The following is a 21,088-nucleotide window of genomic DNA, read 5'->3' on the forward strand; positions in this document are numbered from 1 at the left end:
TTTTGAAATTTAATCCTTTTACACAGGTTAACAAAATGTATCACAAGAAAAACTAAACATTGGATTTAACAAAAGCCGTATTTCTGAAAGTGGAACAATGAAAAATTCTTCTCAAATTTTTTACAAATGGTCACCTCTGGGTCAATTTACCACACTAGGGGAACAAAGTTGTTAAAATATAGCTGTGCTCAACTGAGCGCCTTATCTGCACTACAGTATAGTACTTGAAGTCAATTCTAAGGTCAAGATTTAAAACCATTTTAAGAGACAAGACCCTAAGTGTTTTATGGTCACCTCAGGAAGAGGTACTTTTCCTTCCCCAAAACAGTCAAAGCTTAATTAAAAGATTGACTATACATAAGTTTTTTTTTTCCCTCATCAAATCTTCAGTTCAAAGTACTATTAATCATTGGTAATACGGTCTATATCTTGTCTGATCTGGATGATGTGGTCCAGGAAGTGGGGTTTGAGAAGGCGGGCCCTGCATTCGTGGAGGAGGAGGTGGCCCTCTTGGTGCAGGCCATATACCAGGACTCATTCCCCCTGGTTGTGTAAATGGAGGGCTCAGAGTTCCTTGATCTTCAGTGAACTGGGGTAAAGAGTTAGGATTGTAATGGTGAGGAGGGGGTGCAGTTACAGGTGGACCACCATGTTGAGGTGGGGGAGGTCCTGGAGGAGGATGATTCATATAAGGTGGCATCTGGGCAATAATATGTCCAGGGGGAGGGGTGATTGGTGGTGGAGCAGAGGTCATTGGTGGAGGTGGAGCTTGGCTATAAACCAAATGAGGAGTACCTGCGGCCTGGGGAGGATGTGGCATTGGATGGCTTATTGGTGGTGGAGGAGGTGGGGGTGGTGCATAATGTTGCTGTGGAGGCATAATATGATGAGGGTGCGAAACCACTGGTTGACCCTGATATTCAGGATGGTGGTGAGCAGGTGCTGGGGCAGGAGGTGGTGGTTCTCTAGCACCTGAATTTGAGTCATCCTGAATAGGGACGGTTATTAAATTGCTGTGTTTTCTTGTTGAAATACGAAAGGTTTCCTGACTGACCGAACGAGGTGGAGGTGGAGCCATGGACAACTCTGCAGGAGGCGCGCGGATGTCCTCGTGGGGCTGATTATAGTGCTCGTGTGGCACGTGTTGCAAAGGAGGTGGTGGCATCATGATGTGCTGCTTTGGTGGAATGTGGCTCATATGGTGCTTGTCCGGCGGCATTATAAAGCGATCGGGGATTTCGGCTGGTGGTGGGGCAATAGGCGGATGGACGTTTTCAAGTGAAGCGCGGGCAACAGGTTTTCCAGCTCTCATATGGCGGTGGTTGATATGAGCCTGTAAGTCTCTCTGAGACAAGTATGTTCTCTTGCACCCTTGAACAATGCTACACATGAAGAGAGAACCTCGTGTACACTGTTCGATTCGCTGCACAGGATCACTACAGCTAAATTAGAAGAGGAAAAAATTGATTTACTGAAAGCAGACTATAAAAATAATATATGCCTGTTTCTAAAATCGGTTGTGGAAAATATCGCAGGAGTTCACAATTAAAAGTTGTAGTTACTGTAAGTGAACCTTTCATCTCTCCCACTCTGTGGTCTGTTCCCTATTAAGCATCAGCTTTCCACCAAATTCAGACCTCTTAATACAAAAAAACATTGTAAGTTACAAGTGCTCATCAAACAGAATATGTTTTAAGAAAAGACCTATTCTTCCTAAGACCTAGAATGATCTGGTTGTCTCAAACACCTCTACGCTTTCATCCATTTGCAAAAATATCCAGAAAGGATAAGCCAAAGATGTGTCTTAGTCATGGAATCCAAACTTGTTTGGTATTTACTGAGCAATAAGTATGTGCTGAGCAAACAATACGAAGTAAAAGATGCTGCAAGGACTATAAAAATGAGTAAGATCATCCTAATCAGCAGGGTTCCTAAAATTCAACAACGTGAACAATTTAAATTCAAACCCTGACTATCCAGAGTCCCTTAAGGAAGAATTACCAGACAATTTTACTACGAAAAAGTATTACACACACCCTTCTAAACTCTAAGCACTAAATTTAACTCAACATTTTCTTACTGACTCAGGGTCAAGTTGTAACTTTTCTTCATTCACTGTATTTAATCCACACTTGCCTTTGGTGTCTTTGAAGAAATAGTGGAAAGACGACTGAACCAGGTATCAGAAGAACTGGGGTTAAGCACTGGCTCTGTCAACTTGGAGAAGTCTTTTATCTTTTTATCTCTTCATCTGCCATATGGGGTTAAAACATGCCCTCTACCTAATCACAATGTTCTTTTTTTTTAATCTACTTTGCCCTACTTAAAAGAATGTTCTAGGATAAATGAAACAATAAAAGTGACAGGATTGAATCACTAGTTAAGCACTACGTAGGCACAAATAGAAGCTCTGATCACTGAACATGTGTGTCAGGTCATCTGAGACTATATTAAATGGCTCTCTATTCTTGATTTTGAGCTGGGTCCACACTTCCATCCTAGCTGTAAGGCTGGCACTCCTTGATCCTAGCAGGCTTCCCCTGAGTGGCCATTTGGCACAGTTCTCATTTTTTGCTTCTAATTTGCTGTAAACTCAGAAATATCTCTATAGTAACAGGATGTAAGGCACTTTGTTTTGGGTGATGCTTAAAAGCAACAGTAGATATTTATATTAACGTGCGCTGCCATTTCTTCTCTTCCTGATTTGAGTCTGTTAAACAGCCAGATAGGCTTATGTTCTCAAATAGCTAAGGGCCAACCAGTGAGGTGCTTACTTGGGAGTTACACCTAATATCTTGAAAACTAAATTCCCTTTTAAACATTAATATTAGAACACTTAGTGAATCATCCTTTCTCTCTCAGTGATGTCAATCTTCCTACACCACAAAAAGAAACCAGCCCCTGCAACTGTCCATAATTCTGTTATCAACCAATACTACCAATCTTGAGATAGCTTCTGACACAGGTTATAAAATCTCAGAAGCCTACAACTGCTCTAAGGAAGTTTGTCTCACAGCTTTCTCAAGTCTTCTATCAGGGGTTCTAAATGGATATAAAAATCCCCAATTTACTCTGGATCTTTCAAGACCACCCCAAACTGGATCAATATCAACCAAAATACCTCTAGATCTTCTTCATAACTTGTCTGAGCTGACGCCATGATGGTGTCCTAAGATATACTCGAGATATAAATAATAAGACTTGAAGCTAATAAATAAGAGCTTATACTTAACATAGTACTTATTGTATGTTAGCTACTACATATATACATACTAGTTTAGTTCTAACAACAACACACAGAGGTAGATACTATTATCAGCTCCATTTTACTGATGAAGAAACAACCTGTCACATAACCAGTAAGTGGCAGAATAGATCTGAAGCCAGGAATTCTAATTCCAAAGTCTCTGTTCTCAATCACTGCTTGATACTCTCTCTCTAGTGTCCCATCAGAAAAAAACAAAAAACAAAAATACAGAACAACTGTTTTGGTTTATAACACTAATTTTGTGATGACAAATATATTTGTTTTGGCCAATCTGAACTGACAGATAATAGCTACCTAGGCCTATCCTAAGGAGAAGAAAGATTAGCTACGTCTGCATATTTGATATCCTGCTGCTGACTTACATCATACCCTGACCTTTAACCTGGATTACAATTCATCCCATCACAAACTTTATTATTTAAAAATGTAATGATAATCTTACCCTGGACACATCTTATCTCCTTTTTTTTCATGTAAAATAGCACAGTCATAGCAAAAAACATGCTTGCATGGAATCTGTGAACAGAGACGTAATAGTTAAGCACATGAGAATTTTAAATATTTCCATAAAAAGTAACTGTAAGCACAGTAACCTAGACACAGAAGGCACTTGAGAACGATTCATCAAAACAAACAAACAAAAACATTAAGTACTAGTCACAGAAAAGCAACAGTTAACCTTTTTCAGTAACAAAGCCCTTTAAGAATATAAGGAAAACTTTGGCCCTTTCCCCAATAAACGAATACATGTGCATCTGCTTACACTTTCTGGGAGTATAAACGCTATGAGTTTCATCCTGTGGTTCCTAGCATGTAAAGCTCCTAAAGAAGCCCACACTATCCAAAGTAATCTACAGATTCAATGCAATTTTTCACAGAACTAGAACAAAAAGTCCTAAAGTTTGTATGGAACCACTAAAGACCCCGAACAGTCAAAGTAATCTTGAGAAAGAACAAATCTGGAGGTATCACAATCCCAGATTTCAAACTAAACTACAAAGCTGTAGTAATTAAAACAGGATGGTATTGGCACAAAACAGATACAAATGAATGAAACAGAGTTGAGCCCAGAAATAAACACACGCTCATATGGTCAATTAATCTACGACAGAGGAAACAAAAATACACAATGGGGAAAATGCAGTCTCTTCAATAAATGGTGTTGGGAAACTGGACAGCCAGGAAAAGAATGAAACTGGACCACTTTCTTATAACCGTACACAAAAATAAACTCAAAATGGATTAAAGACCTACATGTATGACCTGAAACCATAAAACTCCTAAAAGAAAACACAGGCAGCAATTTCTTGAACAGCAATCTTAGCAACATTTTTCTAGATATGTCTCCTCAAAGAAAACAAAAGCAAAAATAAATAACTGGGACTACAACAAACTAAAATGCTTTTGCACAGCAAAGGAAACCATCAACAAAACAAAAAGACAACCTACTGAATGGGAGAAGAAATTTGCAAATGATATATGCAATTAGGGGTTAATACCTAAAACACATAAAGAACTCATACAACTCAACACCAAAACAAACAAACAAAAAACCAAACACCAAATAACCTGATTAAAATGGGCTGAGGACCTGAATAAACATTTTTCCAAAGAAGACATACAGATGGCCCATAGGCAAGTGAAAAGATGCTCAACATCACTAATCATCAGAGAAATGCAAATCAAACCACAATAAGATATCACCTTACATCTGTCTGAATGGCTAGTATCAAAAAGACAAGAAATAACGTGTTGGTGAGGATGTAGAGAAAAAAGAACCCTCATTGCACGGCTGGTAGAAATGTAAATTGGTTCAGCCACTGTGGAAAACTGTATGGAAGTTCCTCAAAAAACTAAAACTTGAAGTACCATACAATCCAGTAATTCCACTTCTGGGAATTTACCTGAGGAAAACAAAAAACACTAATTCGAAAAGGCATATGCACCCTTATGCTTACTGCAACATTATTTATAATAGCCAAGATATGGAAGCAACCCAAGTGTCTAATGATAGCCAAATGGATAAAGAAGATGTGGTACATATACACAATGGAATATTTAAAAATTATAATAAAATAATAAATAATACAAAAATAATAATACAATAAAAGTAATAATAAATAATACACATACTAAAAATATTTATATTAGGGGGGTGGGAGGGATGGGTGGCTGGGTGACAGACACTGGGGAAGGTATGTGCTATGGTGAGCGCTGTGAATTGTATAGGACTGTTGAATCACAGACCTGTACCTCTGAAACAAATAATACATTATATGTTAAAAAAAAGAAGAAGATAGGGACGCCTGGGTGGCTCAGTCGGTTAAGCGTCTGCCTTCGGCTCAGGTCATGATCCCAGCATCCTGGGATCGAGTCCCGCATTGGGCTCCCTGCTCCGCAGGGAGCCTGCTTCTCCCTCTGCCTCTGTCTCTCTCTCTCTCTGTCTCTCATGAATAAATAAATAAAATCTTAAAAAAAAAAAAAAAGAAGATAGTAGGAAGGGATAAATGAAGGGGGGGAAATCGGAAGGGGAGACGAACCATGAGAGACTATGGACTCTGAGAAACTGAGGGTTCTACAGGGGAAGGGGGTGGGGGGATAGGTTAGCCTGGTGATGGGTATTAAAGAGGGCACATACTGAATGGAACACTGGGTGTTATATGCAAACAATGAATCATGGAACAGTACATCAAAAAACTAATGATGTAATGTATAATAATATAACATAATAAAATAAAAAAATAATAAATAAAAATAAAAATACATATAATTAAAAAAATACACTTAAAAAGAATTAAATCTTGCCATTTGCAACAATGTGGATGCACCCAGAGGGTGTTGTGCTAAGTAAAGTCAGTCAGAGAAAGGGGCACCTGCGTGGCTCCGCCAGTTAAACAACCGACTCTTGATTTCAGCTCAGGTCAGATTTCGGGGTTATGAGATTGAGCCCCGCATCAACCTCCATGCCCAGCAGGAGTCTGCTTGAGATTCTCTCCCTCTGCCCTCCCCCTCCATGAGCACATGCGCTCTCTCTCTCTCTAAAATAAATAAATCTTTTAAAAAAACGTAACAGAGAAAGACAAATACCATATGATTTCACTCACATGTGGAATATAAAAAACAAAACAAACACAACAACAAAAAGAGAAACAGTCATAAATACAGAGTACACATTAGTGGTTGTGACAAAATAGGTGAAGGTGATTAAGAGGTACAAACTTCCAGTTATAAAACAAGTCACAGGAATGAAAAGTACAGCATAATCAATATTGAAATATACTGAATTATATTATACAATAATCAATAATACTGTAATAACTTTGTGTGGTGAAAGATGGTAACCACACTTATCATGGTGAGCACAGTGTAATGTATGTAATTGTCAAACCACTATGTTGTACACTTGAAACTAATTTAATGTCACTATACAATTAAAAATTAAAAAATTTAAAATTTAAAAAAAAAAATCCCCAAAAATACCATAACCGTGTTTTATCTTATCCTGTTCCTCCTGAAACTATTCCAAAGCAATAAAATAAGAAATATCTCCTACATTTCATATAAGTAGCATTTTTCTCTGGCAGTTTAATAAACTTATAAAAATCCAAAAATAAATCAGAAGGACAGGGTAAAACGATGTTAAACCATTTTAAAATTCACAATCCATCACTGTTATTTAGTTATGTTATACAGCAAAGCAAGAGTGTACAATTTATGCCCTCTAGCAGATATGTTACTGAGTTCAATTTTTTTTTTCAAACACAAATGTAAAACTATCTTTTTTTAAGGGAGGATGTGTCAAAATTACTATAAAATTACAGCGAGGGGGTTGTAATTGTTTTTAATGATTAGAATTCAATTCTCCAAAATTCTAAATATTATTAGTTTTACATTAAAAATTATAACCTTCAGAAATGAGTAACTGATTTTATTCTTTAAACAAGAAAACATTTTTCCTTAATAAACTATAATAAATGTATACTAACAACTATCAAACAGTCCAAAGAAGTTAAGTTTTCAGAAGTTAGTTTCCTTAGTATTTTATAGCAAGTCAAGAATTAAATACACATTATCCCAAAATTTCCCTTAGCCATTTCATACTTATTTAAAAATGTCACAAATTCAGTATTAAACAGTGATAAACCGATCTACTTAAATTTCAGAATCCCATCTCTATGCAAATTTTACATTTACTAAAACATTTTAGTAATACTTACCATTCGCCCATAGATTTTAATAGGCAATCCACATTTGTCACAGAAATGTACTGGTGTATCATCCTTTTCACCTAAGATGTTTATCTGTTGAAATGATATAATTAAAATTTCCTTTTTAAGCATTTCTAAAAATTATATTTATAATTATGCAATGAGTTGGTTAGTATTTCTAAAAGTTCTTAGAACAATTAAGGGTTTCTTGGTATAGTTCCTATATATTCCACATCATTAGCTGTGCCACTGTTAGGTTTTTTTCTCTTAGTGTTTATGGTTATTGATTTTCCTTCACTTTACTGAAAATTACTTTCAAATTATTTTTGAAAATAGTGGAAACAGGGCATTAATAAACAAATCATTTGAGTGTTCTCTAAAAAGCTTAATAGCTGCAATAAAAGCTCAAACCATTCTTTATTCTGATTGTTCTAATAAAATACTTGGTATTTTATTGTTCTAATAGTATTTTTTATTTTTAGTTATACCTGGAAGTCCCAAAAAAGGTGTCCAGGAAATCTTCGCTGATTTCCAAAAAGTTCGCCCCCTTTACAGTCATACCGTTCTTCTTCATTATAATCAAATCCTTCTGAGAAAAGAAAGTGTTAAAGATTAACTTTCAAAGCCTAAACTTCATTTTGGAAGTACGTGTATATGGTACCACAGACCCGTTCACTGAAAAGTCTATCTGAAGCCTTTCAAAGTTCTTCTAAGGACAAGATAATCAAGACTAGTTTGAGTTTAAAATATCAGCTAGAAATGATCTTGGCAACCATCTAGTCCAACACTCTTACTCCACAATTGAGAATACTGTAGCATTGAGACCCATAATAACTCAACACATAGATTAGTGATAGAGCCAGAACAGACCTCAGAACTCCTCACTCCCATTCAAGTGCTCTTATTAACTCATCAGACTATCTCTAGTTTAAACTTCACTAATTACCATCACACTTGTTGCACAAACTTTTAAGATACTGATCACCACTTATTCTAATCTACCTACAAAAGTGGTATCATGCTGCAAGAGGCTGATTTTATTGCCATAAGTATATAATGGGAACAAAGAATTCTGCAGATTTTCTTCTTACGACTTAGTAAATTAGGTATCCTCTCCTTCAGTCTTAAAACTGAGCCTGATTTTAGAAACAACAACATATTCATACTTCAGCCTTTCAGTTAAAACCTCTCCCTGGTTTATCAACCAAACAGCAGAAGCCATATCATATCTATTTCCAAGTATCCTCTTCTACACTGCATGTACCAATAAAGTTATGAAGATCAAATGGGCTCAATTTCTCTGACCCTGATCATAATCTTCTCATCTCATACAAAAGAACAGACAACCAATGGATAGTCTGATGGTAATTCTAGGTAGAATCCAATCACCTAAAGTAAAGCTGAGAAGACACATCTATCCCTCCAAAATGCCAGGCTTCTCATGTCTCTTTTGGCCCTAGAACTGGTAAACAGAGTAGCCCAAGCACACAAGTTTTAACTTTACCCACATGGCTAAATTAAGCACCTGTGTATGGATAGGCACACGGACAGACACACAAATACAATGATGCAAGAATTTTTCAAAGCTGATATAGACAATTCAGTGCACTGCTAATTACCTCCAATACAAAGGAGATATAAAGATATAAAGTTCAAAGTTATAAAGTTACAAATGAGTGACCACAGACTCTTATATGACCCATTTATACCTTATAAAAGCTGCTGTCATCTAAAACTCAAAATAAGGAAAGTCAATTTCTCTTATTTATCTAAAATGCAGAAAGCAACAAACAAGGAAATAAGGAACCCATAATCATTTTTCAGAGTAGTTCAACCTGTACTCCCATCCTTAAACTACATACTATTCACATAGATACATACATACATACATTCACATAGATATATCAGCACCCAAAACTCCCTATTTTGATCAATGCCTAGGAAAAACACCAATCACTTATTATTTTTTTACCCCAAGTAAGTGAATCTAAAGTATTCAAAAATTATCTTCAGCCTCAGTTTGCTGTATTAAGAGAGAGAATGGTAACAGTAGTTCCCTCTAGAAAGGGGTGTGGGCTTGGGGAGTGAGAGGAGAGGGAATAAAGGGACATCTGAGAGGAAAAAGACAGAAAGGGGTTTTTAGCTTTTTTGCCTTGTTTGGATTATTACAACAAGAATTTATTTGCATATTAGTGGGTAGTTTTTAGAAATTATTAAAAGAAACCGAAAGACCAAAGAGAGGGCACCCTAGGTTATGGATAGTGAGGCAGCAGCCCTAAGTTGCTACCACTACGATTTAGAACATTTGACTTCAAATGTACTTGTTCAGATGGGGAGAGATACCCTACAATACAAGGAAGCATAATATGAGGTATAATTAAAATATTTTGATTCCAAAAAGAAATACAGACACATTGCTGGAAAAGAACAGAAAATCTAGAAACAGACATAAATAAACACGTTTAGACGTTTAATGTATGATAATGATGGGATACCATTTGGCACAGAAAAGATCACTCAATAGTTGGGACAAACAGCTAGCTGTTTTAGAGAAAAAATAAATAGAGCCAAACTCCATTTTATTTTTTTAATAACCAAAGATATGTCCATAAGTGTTCCAATGCCAGCTAACTTTTTCTGTAAAAGGCTAGATAAGTGAGTATTTTAGGCTGTGTTGGTCTCTTGTAATTACTCAACTAAGCCATTATAGTGTGAAAGCAGCCATGAACAGTACTTAAATGAATGGGCATAGCTGTGATCCAATAAGACTTTATAAAAACTGGGCTGGATTTGGTCCACAGGCCATAGTTTGCTGACCCTGTACTAAAGGGTAAGAGGGGAAAACTATTTTATGCTCATGAAATAGGGGAAAGGCCTTTCTATGAATTTTATAAAACCCAGAAGTCATAACAGAAAAGACTGGATTGGTATCTGACTACAAAGAATCTTCAAACTTCTATACAATAAAAACTGTATATATAAAATGCAAAAGACAAATGGTGAATATACACAATATATGACAAACAGCCAATTTGTACATTAATTTGTAAAGAACTCATAAAAGCCAATTTGTAAAATAATTTGTAAAGAACTCATAAAAATCAGGAGAAAGACAACAAAACAGAAAAAAAAAATGGTTAAAGGATATGAACAGGTAGATCCTAGGCAAAACACATATACTATGAAAAGATATATACATAACCCCACTCATAATTAAAGAAATGTATATCAAAACAAAAATTTTTAAAGGGTAATAGTCCCAGTATTGGTGTGTGGGAATATAAACTGATGTATTTTCTTGAAGAGCTATTTGACAATATCAGTTAAATTCTAAAATGCATAGTATCCATCAAGTTATAAAATACCCAAATCAGGCAGTATAAATTCTACACCAAGTATACATGCTAAGCTATATGTACAAGAATATTTACTACAACATTGTTTTTAACAGCAAAAATGTTAGAAAAATTACTAAATTATGGCATATCCATAAAAAAATATCTAAACCTATTTTCTTAAATGAGTACATCTGTACATACTGATAAACGGCAAAATTTCAAATGCATCTTACATGCAAAAAGGGCAGTTATACATTAAAAGGTACTATAAAAAATTATTTTGGTGAAGTACTGTCAAGGTAGAGGAACAAATTTCACTTTTAATATTATGTTTTCTGCAATATTATTTAGGTTTTTTTTTTTTTTAACAACACGCAGTGTTACTTTCAATAACAAAAGAAAAAACCAAAAATATTATAAAGGAAGAGAAAAAGTACATGCCAAAATGAGAAGTCAAACAAACAGACTAAAAAATGAAGACAGTAAGATAAAAAAAAGATCTTAAGTAAAGAAATAAATAAGACCACATGGATTATTTGGTGGAATGAGATACAAAAGACAGACTTGTGGACTTGTCAGTTAAAACAAATTACCTTCATCACCAGGTGGAGCCTTTGCAGGCATCCTGTTTATAGTCCTTGGAGTTCGAGGTGCAGTTTTGGCTTTGTTCCCTTGTTTGGAGATGAGCTTTATAGGAATTCGTCTTCGAACATCAAGACCACCCAACGATCCAGAACTATTAGTGCCTTGTAACTCATTATCTATGTCAGAAGAAAAAAGTTGTAATTTCTTTTAGTTTTCCTTTTTTGAAGATTATTCTGCCACAGGTATTAAAGTTACATACCCAACATTATCAAGGGCTAGATATCTGGGCTCTGATTTTAAATATAATGTTATGTAAGTTTAAACACTAACTTTCTCTGTACTGGATAAAACCTTAATGCAATGCTTTTTGAGACACAGAACCCTTTAAAAAGTTGACAGAAGTTATAGAACCTCTCCCTAAAGTAGAAAATAAAAATTTTCATATGATTCCAGAAGAGTTTACAGAAAACATAAAAAACTCTTCATAAGCCCAAGATAAGAACTTCTGTTTTTAACTAGAAGAGATTTTTTTCAAAGAAAAAAAAAAGAGTAAGAGGAGGAAGGAGGAAAAGAAAGAAAATCATCCCTATTCTCAATCAAGCACACAAAACACTTTTTAAGTCAGTGAAGTGAATCTACATTAGGACAATCAAAACAAAACACAAAACTAACACTGACAATGACAAAATTAAAGAAATAATGCACTTGAAAACGAAGTTAGTTTTAAGGAAGGTGATTATTTCCTTAGGGGTAAAATAGTTTTTCTAAAAAGTATTCAAGACGGGCGCCTGGGTGGCTCAGTCGTTGAGTGTCTGCCTTCGGCTCAGGTCATGATCCCGGAGTCCTGGGATAGAGCCCCACATCGGGCTCCCTGCTCGGCAGGAAGCCTGCTTCTCCCTCTCCCACTCCCCCTGCTGTGTTCCCTCTCTAGCTGTGTCTCTGTCAAATAAATAAATAAAATCTTTAAAAAATAAATAAATAAATAAATAAATAAAAATAAAAAGTATTCAAGAATAGCAAAAATTACTACACCACTTAATAGCAGAAACATGCAATAATGTATTTGTGCTATAACCTTTCTAGATATATAATGAGAGTGTGTTATTCTGAGTAGCATCATAATGGAAACTCTAAACATTAGAGTTTAGGTGGATGCAAGGGTTCTGTGATTAAATTAGATCTAAATAGGGACACTTTCTAAGTCCCTGCTTGTTATTAGTTATGAAATAAATTAACTCATTTCTCATGAGTAATAGGAGCATTATTTCATAGAACTGACTCCATCTGAAGGTGTCAAGTCTATGACAAAATATTACAATACGGAAAATAAATTCACCTTTACCTACTAAAGACACAAAGGGAAATGCCCTAAAATAGGAAATGCAAATAATTTTTTTTAAAGATTTTATTTATTTATTTGACAGAGAGAGTGAATCAGCGAGAGCAGGAACACAAGCAGGGGGAGGGGGAGAGGGAAAAGCAGGCTTCCCGCTGAGCAGGGAGCCCGATGCGGGGCTCGATCCCAGGACCCTGGGATCATGACCTGAGCCGAAGGCAGACGCTTAACGAATGAGCCACCCAGGTGCCACCCAAATAAAATAATTTTTAAAAAGTAATGTTTTAAATGTGACAAATTATTGAACTGGCCCTGCAGGAGACAGTACAATCAAGATTGATAGGCACACTGTTCACATTACATTCAGTAAAGCCAAATTTGGAAATAGTAACCTGGTACTAATGACCTCCAACGCTACTAGGATCATAGACACATGTTAGACTGACATCAATTTGCACTCTTTCTGAACAATATTTAAGTTTTATTTATCTAAGTAATCTCTATACCCTACATGGGGCTCAAACTCACAACCTCGAGATGAAGAGTTACACACTCTTCTGACCGAGCCAGCCAGGTGCCCCTCTTTCTGAACAATATTTAGAACAAAATGCAAAATAGGTCCTTAATAATTAATTTAAATATCTTTCAGTCTACTTTCTACTATTACTTTTACAATAGCTAATCCTCAAAGAAAAAATTCATGGAAAGGAATTACATGGGCCTAACCCTAACCCTAACCCTAAACTCAACTTGGTCAACTTTCAACACTTCACAAAATGTATTAACAAGTTGAATAATGTATTTCATCTGCTTCCACTCTAGTTATTTATGTAAAAGTACCTACAAGCAATGTAATCAATTTCTTTTTCTTGCTCAAAAGGTATTCCTGATTTTTCAATAAACTAAAAAAGCAAATTAATGTAGACAGATTTAACAGTTCAATGTTGTCCTTCATATATTAGAAGGACTCAACAGTTTTGCCTAGACGAATGACCAAAATGCCAACACTTCATTACTGCAAATCCTTTTCCCACCACCCTGAACACTTGTCACAATGGTTGCTTGCTTAGCCTACCACAACTTTTAGGAAGTCCACTGCCCTTTAACACCTTGCCACCTACCTCACAGATTGTAAGCCCATAAACAGAGTACAGCATTTAAGAGTGACATCACTCTGCATTTGTCTTTTTTTTTTTTATTAAATATCAGAAAATACAGCACAATTTCTTTTTGAGTATGCCAACTAAAAATATAAAGCCTTTAAGCACAAAAGTCCTTGGATATTACACAGAAAATGAGAAGTAACACTGTAAGTGGCCATTTATTTTTCTTTTTTCAAGATTTTCTTTTTAAGTAATCTCTACATCCAATGTGGGGCTCGAACTTACAACCCCAAGACTGAGTCACATGCTCTACTGGCTGAGCCAGCCAGGCACCTCTTTAACTTTGAGGCCATTTAAGGTGAATCCGCTTTAAAAAGGAAAAACAATTTATATTATAGTTTTTTTAAAAAAATATTCATTTAGAATTTTATCCTGAATTAAAGGAACCAAGAAATATTTTACAAAATTTAGATTTCAGTTACAACTAAGTGCTGACTCTTAGAATGACCAAAGAATGAATCAAGTGTTAATCAGAGTTTCTTGGGAGTAGTTTTTCCTAGCAAAATTCTATTAGAACACTACAAGATAGCCTTCATTTTATGTTTGACTTTTCAGCATGACCATAAATTCAGTCATTTTTGCATATAATATTCAAGGATTTCAATTTCCCCAAGAGCCTCTCTTAATCCTTTGACATTAAAATCTTTCTTTTCAGATGCCTACCTAATCATGTCTTCAATCAACTGGCATTTCCTCACTTGCCAATGATTTTTATTTGTACTTCAAATAGTTATCAAATTCATGTTTATGAATTCCATGAAAACCTGTATCTTTTGCAAGGTTTATAATCACAACCAATATATAGCATATGATACCATTTCCTGGTATGAAGCAAGGACAGTGACTTATAACAAAATTAAAAGAACAGAAAAAAGAGGCACCTGGCTGGCTCAGTTGGTAGAACATGTGACTCTTGACCTAGGAGTTGTAAGTTCAAGCCCCACATTGGGTGTAGAGCTTACTTAAAAATAAAATCTTAAAAAAAAAAAAAAAAAAAAAAGAATAGAAAAGGAGCAGCAGTGATATCTATATTTGACTAGGAACTAATTTTTTAAGTGGTTGGCTCATTTGTGAATATTTTCATGTCAGGATGACTCTTTCCTTTCTTAGGCAACATTTTAACTTAGAGAACTAGGATAATAAATACTCAGAGACACACCCAGCAATACTACAACTTCCTAACATAACACCCTCTAAACTGTGGAAGGGGCTTGACCCCAAATTCTAGCAAAAGGCTCTAATGGGAAATGTTTTGCTCAAGTTGCATGCTTGAGCAAAACTTGTTTCAATTCTACAAAATTTCCAAATACTAGAGTTCCCTACAGCCTAGTTCTCGGCCCTCTTCCCCTCTGTATTCTCATTCCTTGGAGTGATCTCATCCATCCTCATTCCTTAAAATATTAGCTATCTGGTCCTAAGTCTCAAATATGTATTTTTCAACCCAGATCTTTCCTCTGATCTCCACCTGACAGCACCCCTTGTATGTCCCAGTAAACAGCTCATACTTAGCAGTCCAAAATTTTGTTCCCAAGTTCCCAGGTCTCACCTTTACCACTTAAAAAAAAAAAAAAAAAGTCCATTTTCCTCCAAAGTTTTCCCCAACTTAATAATGGGCACCACCTAGCTGCTCAAACCAGAAACCTAGGCATCTCTCCTTTCTCTCACAAAGCTCCTATTTGAGTTCTACTACCAAATATTGAATCTGCACACTCCCCTTCTCCCTAAACCAAGCCAACTTCACTAAGCTGAGCCTCTCTTCTTGTCTACTGCAATCACCGTCTAAATTGTCATTCTCCATGAACAACTTACTGTTAGTTTTAAAAGAAATTATGTTCCTCATGTACCCCTGTTCCATGGCTTCACATTGCACTTACCATGGCTTTCAAAGTCTTGCACGATCTGACTCCTGCCTTCCTTTCCAAACTCTTAGGGCTCTGCTCTTCTTGCTAAGCTGCAACTGACTGACCTCTAAAAGTTTTCCTTCCTCAGAGTCTTTGTATTTGCTAGAAATGCTTTCCTCCTGACTAATTCCATAGATGGATTCTTCTCATCCATCAGATCTCAGCTTATAAATACTACCTTTACAGAACGACCCTCCCTGACCACCCTCTCTGAAGCTCCCTATTAGTCTTTACCACAGACACGGTTTCATTTTTTTCAAAGCATTCATCATGATCTGTAATGTTTAGGTTTTTAAAAAAAACTTGTCTATCGTGTCTTCCCCAACAGAATGTAATCTCCATGAGGACAGGGACTCAGTCCGTCTTGTTTACAATTCCATCATTCCATCTCCAGGCATACCATATATTATGCTGACTAGCACTCACTACATTTTATAGAGAGATATAATTTTATATCACTATGTACAAAATTTTTTATTTTTTTTTAGAAAGAGAGCACAAGCAGGGGGAGCGGCGGGCAGAGGGAGAAGCAGGCTACCCACTGAGCAAGAAGCCCAATATGGTACTCGATCCGAGGACCCTGGGATCATGACCCAAGCCGAAGGCAGACGCTCAACTGACTGAGCCACCCAGGCATACCTGTATGTACAAAATTAAGTAGGTATTTGATGACTGAGAACATCCTAACCAATACTTAATACAAAGAATATTCTTTTTTCCTACTTACGATATGGGTGATAAAACTGTACGGAACACTAACTCCCAAGTGCACCCATTCAATATCCAAAAACCACAAAGAAGAAAAAGCCAAACAACACATAACGAAGAGCGGAGTCATTCTTACTTGAGGAAAGAGATGAGAATATCTTGAATTTAAACTCTCCTTTGTAAACGCCCCCAAATGATGAGTAAGGACCACAGCCGAAGCGCGGGGCACGCTTTGGGCTCAGGCAGAAAAGCCGCTCCGAGTATGATTCCGGAAACCATATCCGACTCCCTTCTCTCACCTCTAGTCCATGAAGGACCGGAGAGACAATAACGACCGGCAGTGACCACCGCAGCACCCGCCCAAGGCTGACTGAGACAGCAGGAAGTCTCCAACCCACTGCCGCGCATCGACTCCCAGCGTAATGAGGCTTCCCCGACTCTGAGATTGGAATCTACCCGCCAGTCCCCAACACGCAGAGCAGAGCACCCGGGATGAGAAAAAAAGGAACCAGCGCTCTCTCGTCCCCACGAGGCCCGCGCCGCCCACCGTCTCGGCTGGGAGCTCAGCAGAACCAGGCAAGCGGCTGTTGCCGGCACCGAGGCTGTAGGTACCACACCGGACGGTAGGCCGGGAAGCAGCAGGCCCTTACCGGGCACGGGGAGGGGTCCGTGAGATTTCTTTCCCACCGCCACACCCCAGTGCTGTAGGGCGAGCGTATCCCCTCTCTGCCCGCTGGGCAGCCAGTCCCAGGCCGGCCAAGGGGGCATGGAACCGGGACCCCCACTGCCTCCGCCTCCTTACCAGTGTGATCCATGATTCGGCTCGCAGGGCACAGTGGGAGCGGAAGTCAACCGCGCCGGAGTCGCAGAGAGCGCGTGCGCTCTACCTTCCGGAGCCCGGGAGGCGGAAGTGCGACCAAGTTGCCGCGGCTTCGGCCTCCCCAGGTTTCCTTCTCTCTTATCCACTACCCAACTCCGGTGAGGGAGTCAGGCATAGTTCGGGGAGAGGGTGACAAAGAGGGTACGCGAAGAGCTTCCAGGTCGAGGTTGCTAAGCCTTCTCCTCACGTGCTTCAAGAGAGAGTAGCCTTTAACTATGGAAAGGAGACCCACGGGAACGGGGGATGGGGAAAGCAGTAGCAGCCGGAGGCATAAGCTCGCGGCAGGTAAGGAGGCTCCCCGCCTCCGTGGAGCGTTGCCTTCTGGGACTTGTAGTGCGCTGGGGCCCCGGAGCCGGCCAGGTCTACTGCGCAGGCTCGGCCGTTGGGCTGGCCCCACCCCGGCGGGCGGAGTAACGGTTTGGAATCCCCCAGAGTGCGCGAGCGCCAGTCTCCTCCACCCGGTGCAGGGAAAGTGTAAACACGCGCGCTCCGGAAGGCGTCGTGCAGTGGGAGGTTTCCCAGGGGATGGCTGAGCTGGGAGAGAGAAGAGAAAGGCTCTCTGCTTATTGTCTAAATTTTGCTTTGTCCTGACGAGCTCCGCAGACCCTCGCAGGGCCGGCTTGGTATACACCCCTGTTCCCACCGCTTGAGTTTCTAACAGTTGAAACACAGAACGCGTGACTAGCACTCGTTTTTTAGAGCTAGGAGCGCCCTGACCACCTAAGGGCGCAGGGGACCCGCAGCGGCCCCTCCGGGGGGGACAGCGGCAGGAAAGTGCGGAGCGGAGCCCGAGCAGGGGATGCACGCGCAGTGAGGCGGAGAGAGCGGCGGGGCTGGCCGGAAGGGAGAGGGTGAAAAGGAAGGGCCTAAGATGAGGAAGAGAGAGTTAGCACAACAGGCAGTACCTAGTTCCAGTTCTTGGTCCCCGGGGGTTGTGGTTGCGGCTGCCTTCATCGTCCTCGGCCAAAACAAAGGAAAGTGCCACAGAGTGTTTCCTGGGGACCTTCACTGCGGTCTCCACCTCGCCGACTCGGCTCATTTGTGTCCACTCCCTTCTCCGACCCTTTACACTTGGTGCTCTCGGATGAGTAGAAAGGAGCACAATTAGGAGAAAACACGAGCTTGGGAGCCGAGGGATTTGGGTTCTATTCCTGTCGTCCCTTGGTGACGACATCATTACCTTGGGTTGTTCACGCTTTCAGTGCCAGAGTTCCTGGATCAATAGGAGATTATTATTATATTGCCCTACTAATAGAAATGTTTCCGCGGTACTGAATTCTGGATAAAGGGTGTGCAGCGATGTGTTGTATCTATAGTTATGCAGTAACAGCTTTGAGTCATAAAGATCAAAACTGTAAGTGCTCTGTGTTATCTGGTGACTGTTTTATTGGGGTCTTCAAAAAGACTTCCCCGTTATATCTGAAGCTTTATAAGCAAGTTTGTAGGTACAGTTACAACTAAGGATAATTGTGAATCAGAGTTACCCCTGCTTTTGTTGAAATGTACATTTCTGTATTACTAAGTGGTTTCCAAGATGCTTTCAATTGCTGAGCTTTTTGTTTTGGAGGTTGGAGGAAGTTTAACCATACTTTCCCATTTCTCTGAATACAGTGCTGATATAATCGGGTATTTTTCACCCGTTCGAGGTACAGAAGAAGGTAGTTTTCACCTAGGAGGTGCTCTTTTTGTTTTTTTCTCTTCATATTTAGCCTGTCAGCCATACTTCAAATTAATACAAATCCAGGCTCATAATGGTATTATTAACATCTGCTGATGCTCATATTTAAAGAATTAGAATAAAAAAGAGCCTTCAAACTGTATTTTACATCATTTAGTCTGTAAATCAGATCAGAAGTTGTGTCAGCATTTTATGGTTCATCAAGTTATGAAAATTTCCTGAGGAACACTCACTTGTTTTAGATTTCCTGTTGATAAATGTTAGACAGACAGTTGTTGAATTATTTGACATCTGTTGCTTTCATGCACTGCTTGTAGCATCTATGCTCTATATTCATTTCCCCCGGGCGCCTGGGTGGCTCAGTCGGTTAAGCGGCTGCCTTCGGCTCAGGTCATGATCCTGGAGTCCCTGGATCGATTCCCGCATCGGGCTCCCTGCTCGGCAGGGAGCCTGCTTCTCCCTCTGACCCTCCCCCCTCTCAAGTGCTCTCTCTCTCATTCTCTCTGTCTCAAATAAATAAAATCTTAAAAAAAAAATGTTATATTCATTTCCCCTTAGCTGTAGTTGTCTCACTTTATCAGGGCAGTAGCAGTGTGACAAATTAATCTCTTTACCTAAACTGATAACTGAAACTGTACATAGACTTTTATTTGATTACTGCTCTCTGATATCCATTGTTGGTGACCTCTGTGCTGTGTTGACAGTTTATTAAAAGTCAACATTCTTAGTATGCCCTACATGCCTTCTATGTAATAATCTGTTATTATTGATTGTTACTATATTTAAACAACTTTTATAAAATGGAAAAAACTAGATAAAAAGAAAATTAGCAGCATGATTTAAAACAACAACAAAAAGTTGACATTCATATTTATTTTATAGCTTGGTGCTGTCCTGAGGTTTATAAAAACGAAACATGGTAGTAATGGGTGATCTGAAGCACTGAGGTGCATATTTTCATCTGACAGACGTGTCTGCTGGCCCATGAATTATATAAGCTAATGTTCTTTAAGATGTTTTCATAACCTTCCACTTACATAGCACTGTTTACACTAAGAGAAGAATAGGGTGGGTATCAGAGGGCTTGTTTGACTTGTGCTGTTGGTCCATGTTTGGGAGTACTGAAAAATAAGCTATGATCGTACAGAATCTTGAAAAGTAGGATTCTAGAGTAACAGTTAAGAAAGAGCACATAGGGGTGCCTGGCTGGCTCAGTTGGTGGAGCATGTGACTCTTGTTCTCAGGGTCATGAGTTCAAGTCCCAGGAGCCTGTTTGAGACTCCAGTACCAGGTCAGGATATCTCCTTAATGCTCTTTCAGTGGTATCACACTTTTGTGCTTAAGACTGCAGAAGGCAAGAACTGTATAAATAACGGTCCCTACAAGGATCAGACTGGCTAGCATTTATAGAAATAATTAAAAACACATATAATTAAATTCTAAGTGTTTTGAGGCAATGCAGTGCTACATACATTCCGAGAAAATAATGGCAGTAGGACTGAGAGTAGTTAGGTAGACTTTATGGAGGGATTTAAGCTGACCCTTGATGAACGAATAGGATTTGGAGAGTAGGAGAGCAATGAAAGAGGCATATCAAACAGGTAAGAGCAAGGGCGCAGAATGAGAATTGTTGTAACTTCTATAGAGGACAGTGATCAGCTTGACTTGTATTGTTGGTCCATGTCTGGGAGTACTGAAAAATAAAATTAAGGTATGATTGTACAGAACCTTGAAAAGTAAGATTCCAGAGTAACAGTTAAGAAAGAGCACATAGGGATTCCTGGCTGGCTCAGCTGGTGGAGCATGTGACTCGATCTCGGGGTCATGAGTTCAAGTCCCACATGTGGTGTGCAGTTTACTAAAAAAAAACTTCTAATTCCAAAAAAAGTACATAAACAAAACCTAGCATGATATATTATTCATATAAACAGCATAGTTCAGCAAGGTATATTTTTTAAAAATGAGCAGAACTTCAATTTGTGGCGGAGGGGGCGGGGAATGAATCAATACTATTACCTATAAG

General features: G+C 38.6%; 1 protein-coding gene across 2 annotated transcripts; it reads right to left on the minus strand.

Annotated features, from left to right (window-relative positions):
• Nucleotides 1-18,444, minus strand: CBLL1 (Cbl proto-oncogene like 1). Of its 2 annotated transcripts, none has more exons than XM_035020352.1 (6): nucleotides 18,293-18,444; nucleotides 11,408-11,575; nucleotides 7,965-8,065; nucleotides 7,486-7,569; nucleotides 3,711-3,784; nucleotides 1-1,442 (listed from the first exon to the last, which is right to left on the minus strand). In XM_035020352.1, the coding sequence occupies exons 1-6, from the start codon at nucleotides 18,339-18,341 to the stop codon at nucleotides 407-409; spliced, it is 1,512 nt and encodes a 503-aa protein (XP_034876243.1). In that variant the 5' UTR covers nucleotides 18,342-18,444; the 3' UTR covers nucleotides 1-406. The 2 variants fall into 2 exon arrangements, with proteins under 2 accessions (XP_034876243.1, XP_034876244.1); XM_035020353.1 differs by lacking the exon at nucleotides 18,293-18,444 and adding an exon at nucleotides 17,310-17,409.
• Nucleotides 18,445-21,088: the final 2,644 nt, after the last annotated feature.

Source organism: Mirounga leonina, unplaced genomic scaffold, assembly GCF_011800145.1.
Source record: "Mirounga leonina isolate KUSES-001 unplaced genomic scaffold, KU_Mleo_1.0 Mir_174, whole genome shotgun sequence".
Lineage (NCBI taxonomy): Eukaryota > Metazoa > Chordata > Mammalia > Carnivora > Phocidae > Mirounga > Mirounga leonina.

Excerpts from the sequence above, each read along its gene's own strand:
- CBLL1 (XM_035020352.1), bottom strand. The coding sequence starts at position 18,341 with ATGAAGGCAGCCGCAACCACAACCCCCGGGGACCAAGAACTGGAACTA. Across the intron at positions 11,576-18,292 it reads GGACCAAGAACTGGAACTAG|ATAATGAGTTACAAGGCACT; the intron begins GTACTGCCTGTT and ends CTTCTGACATAG. Across the intron at positions 3,785-7,485 it reads TTAAAATCTATGGGCGAATG|ATTCCATGCAAGCATGTTTT; the intron begins GTAAGTATTACT and ends CTCTGTTCACAG.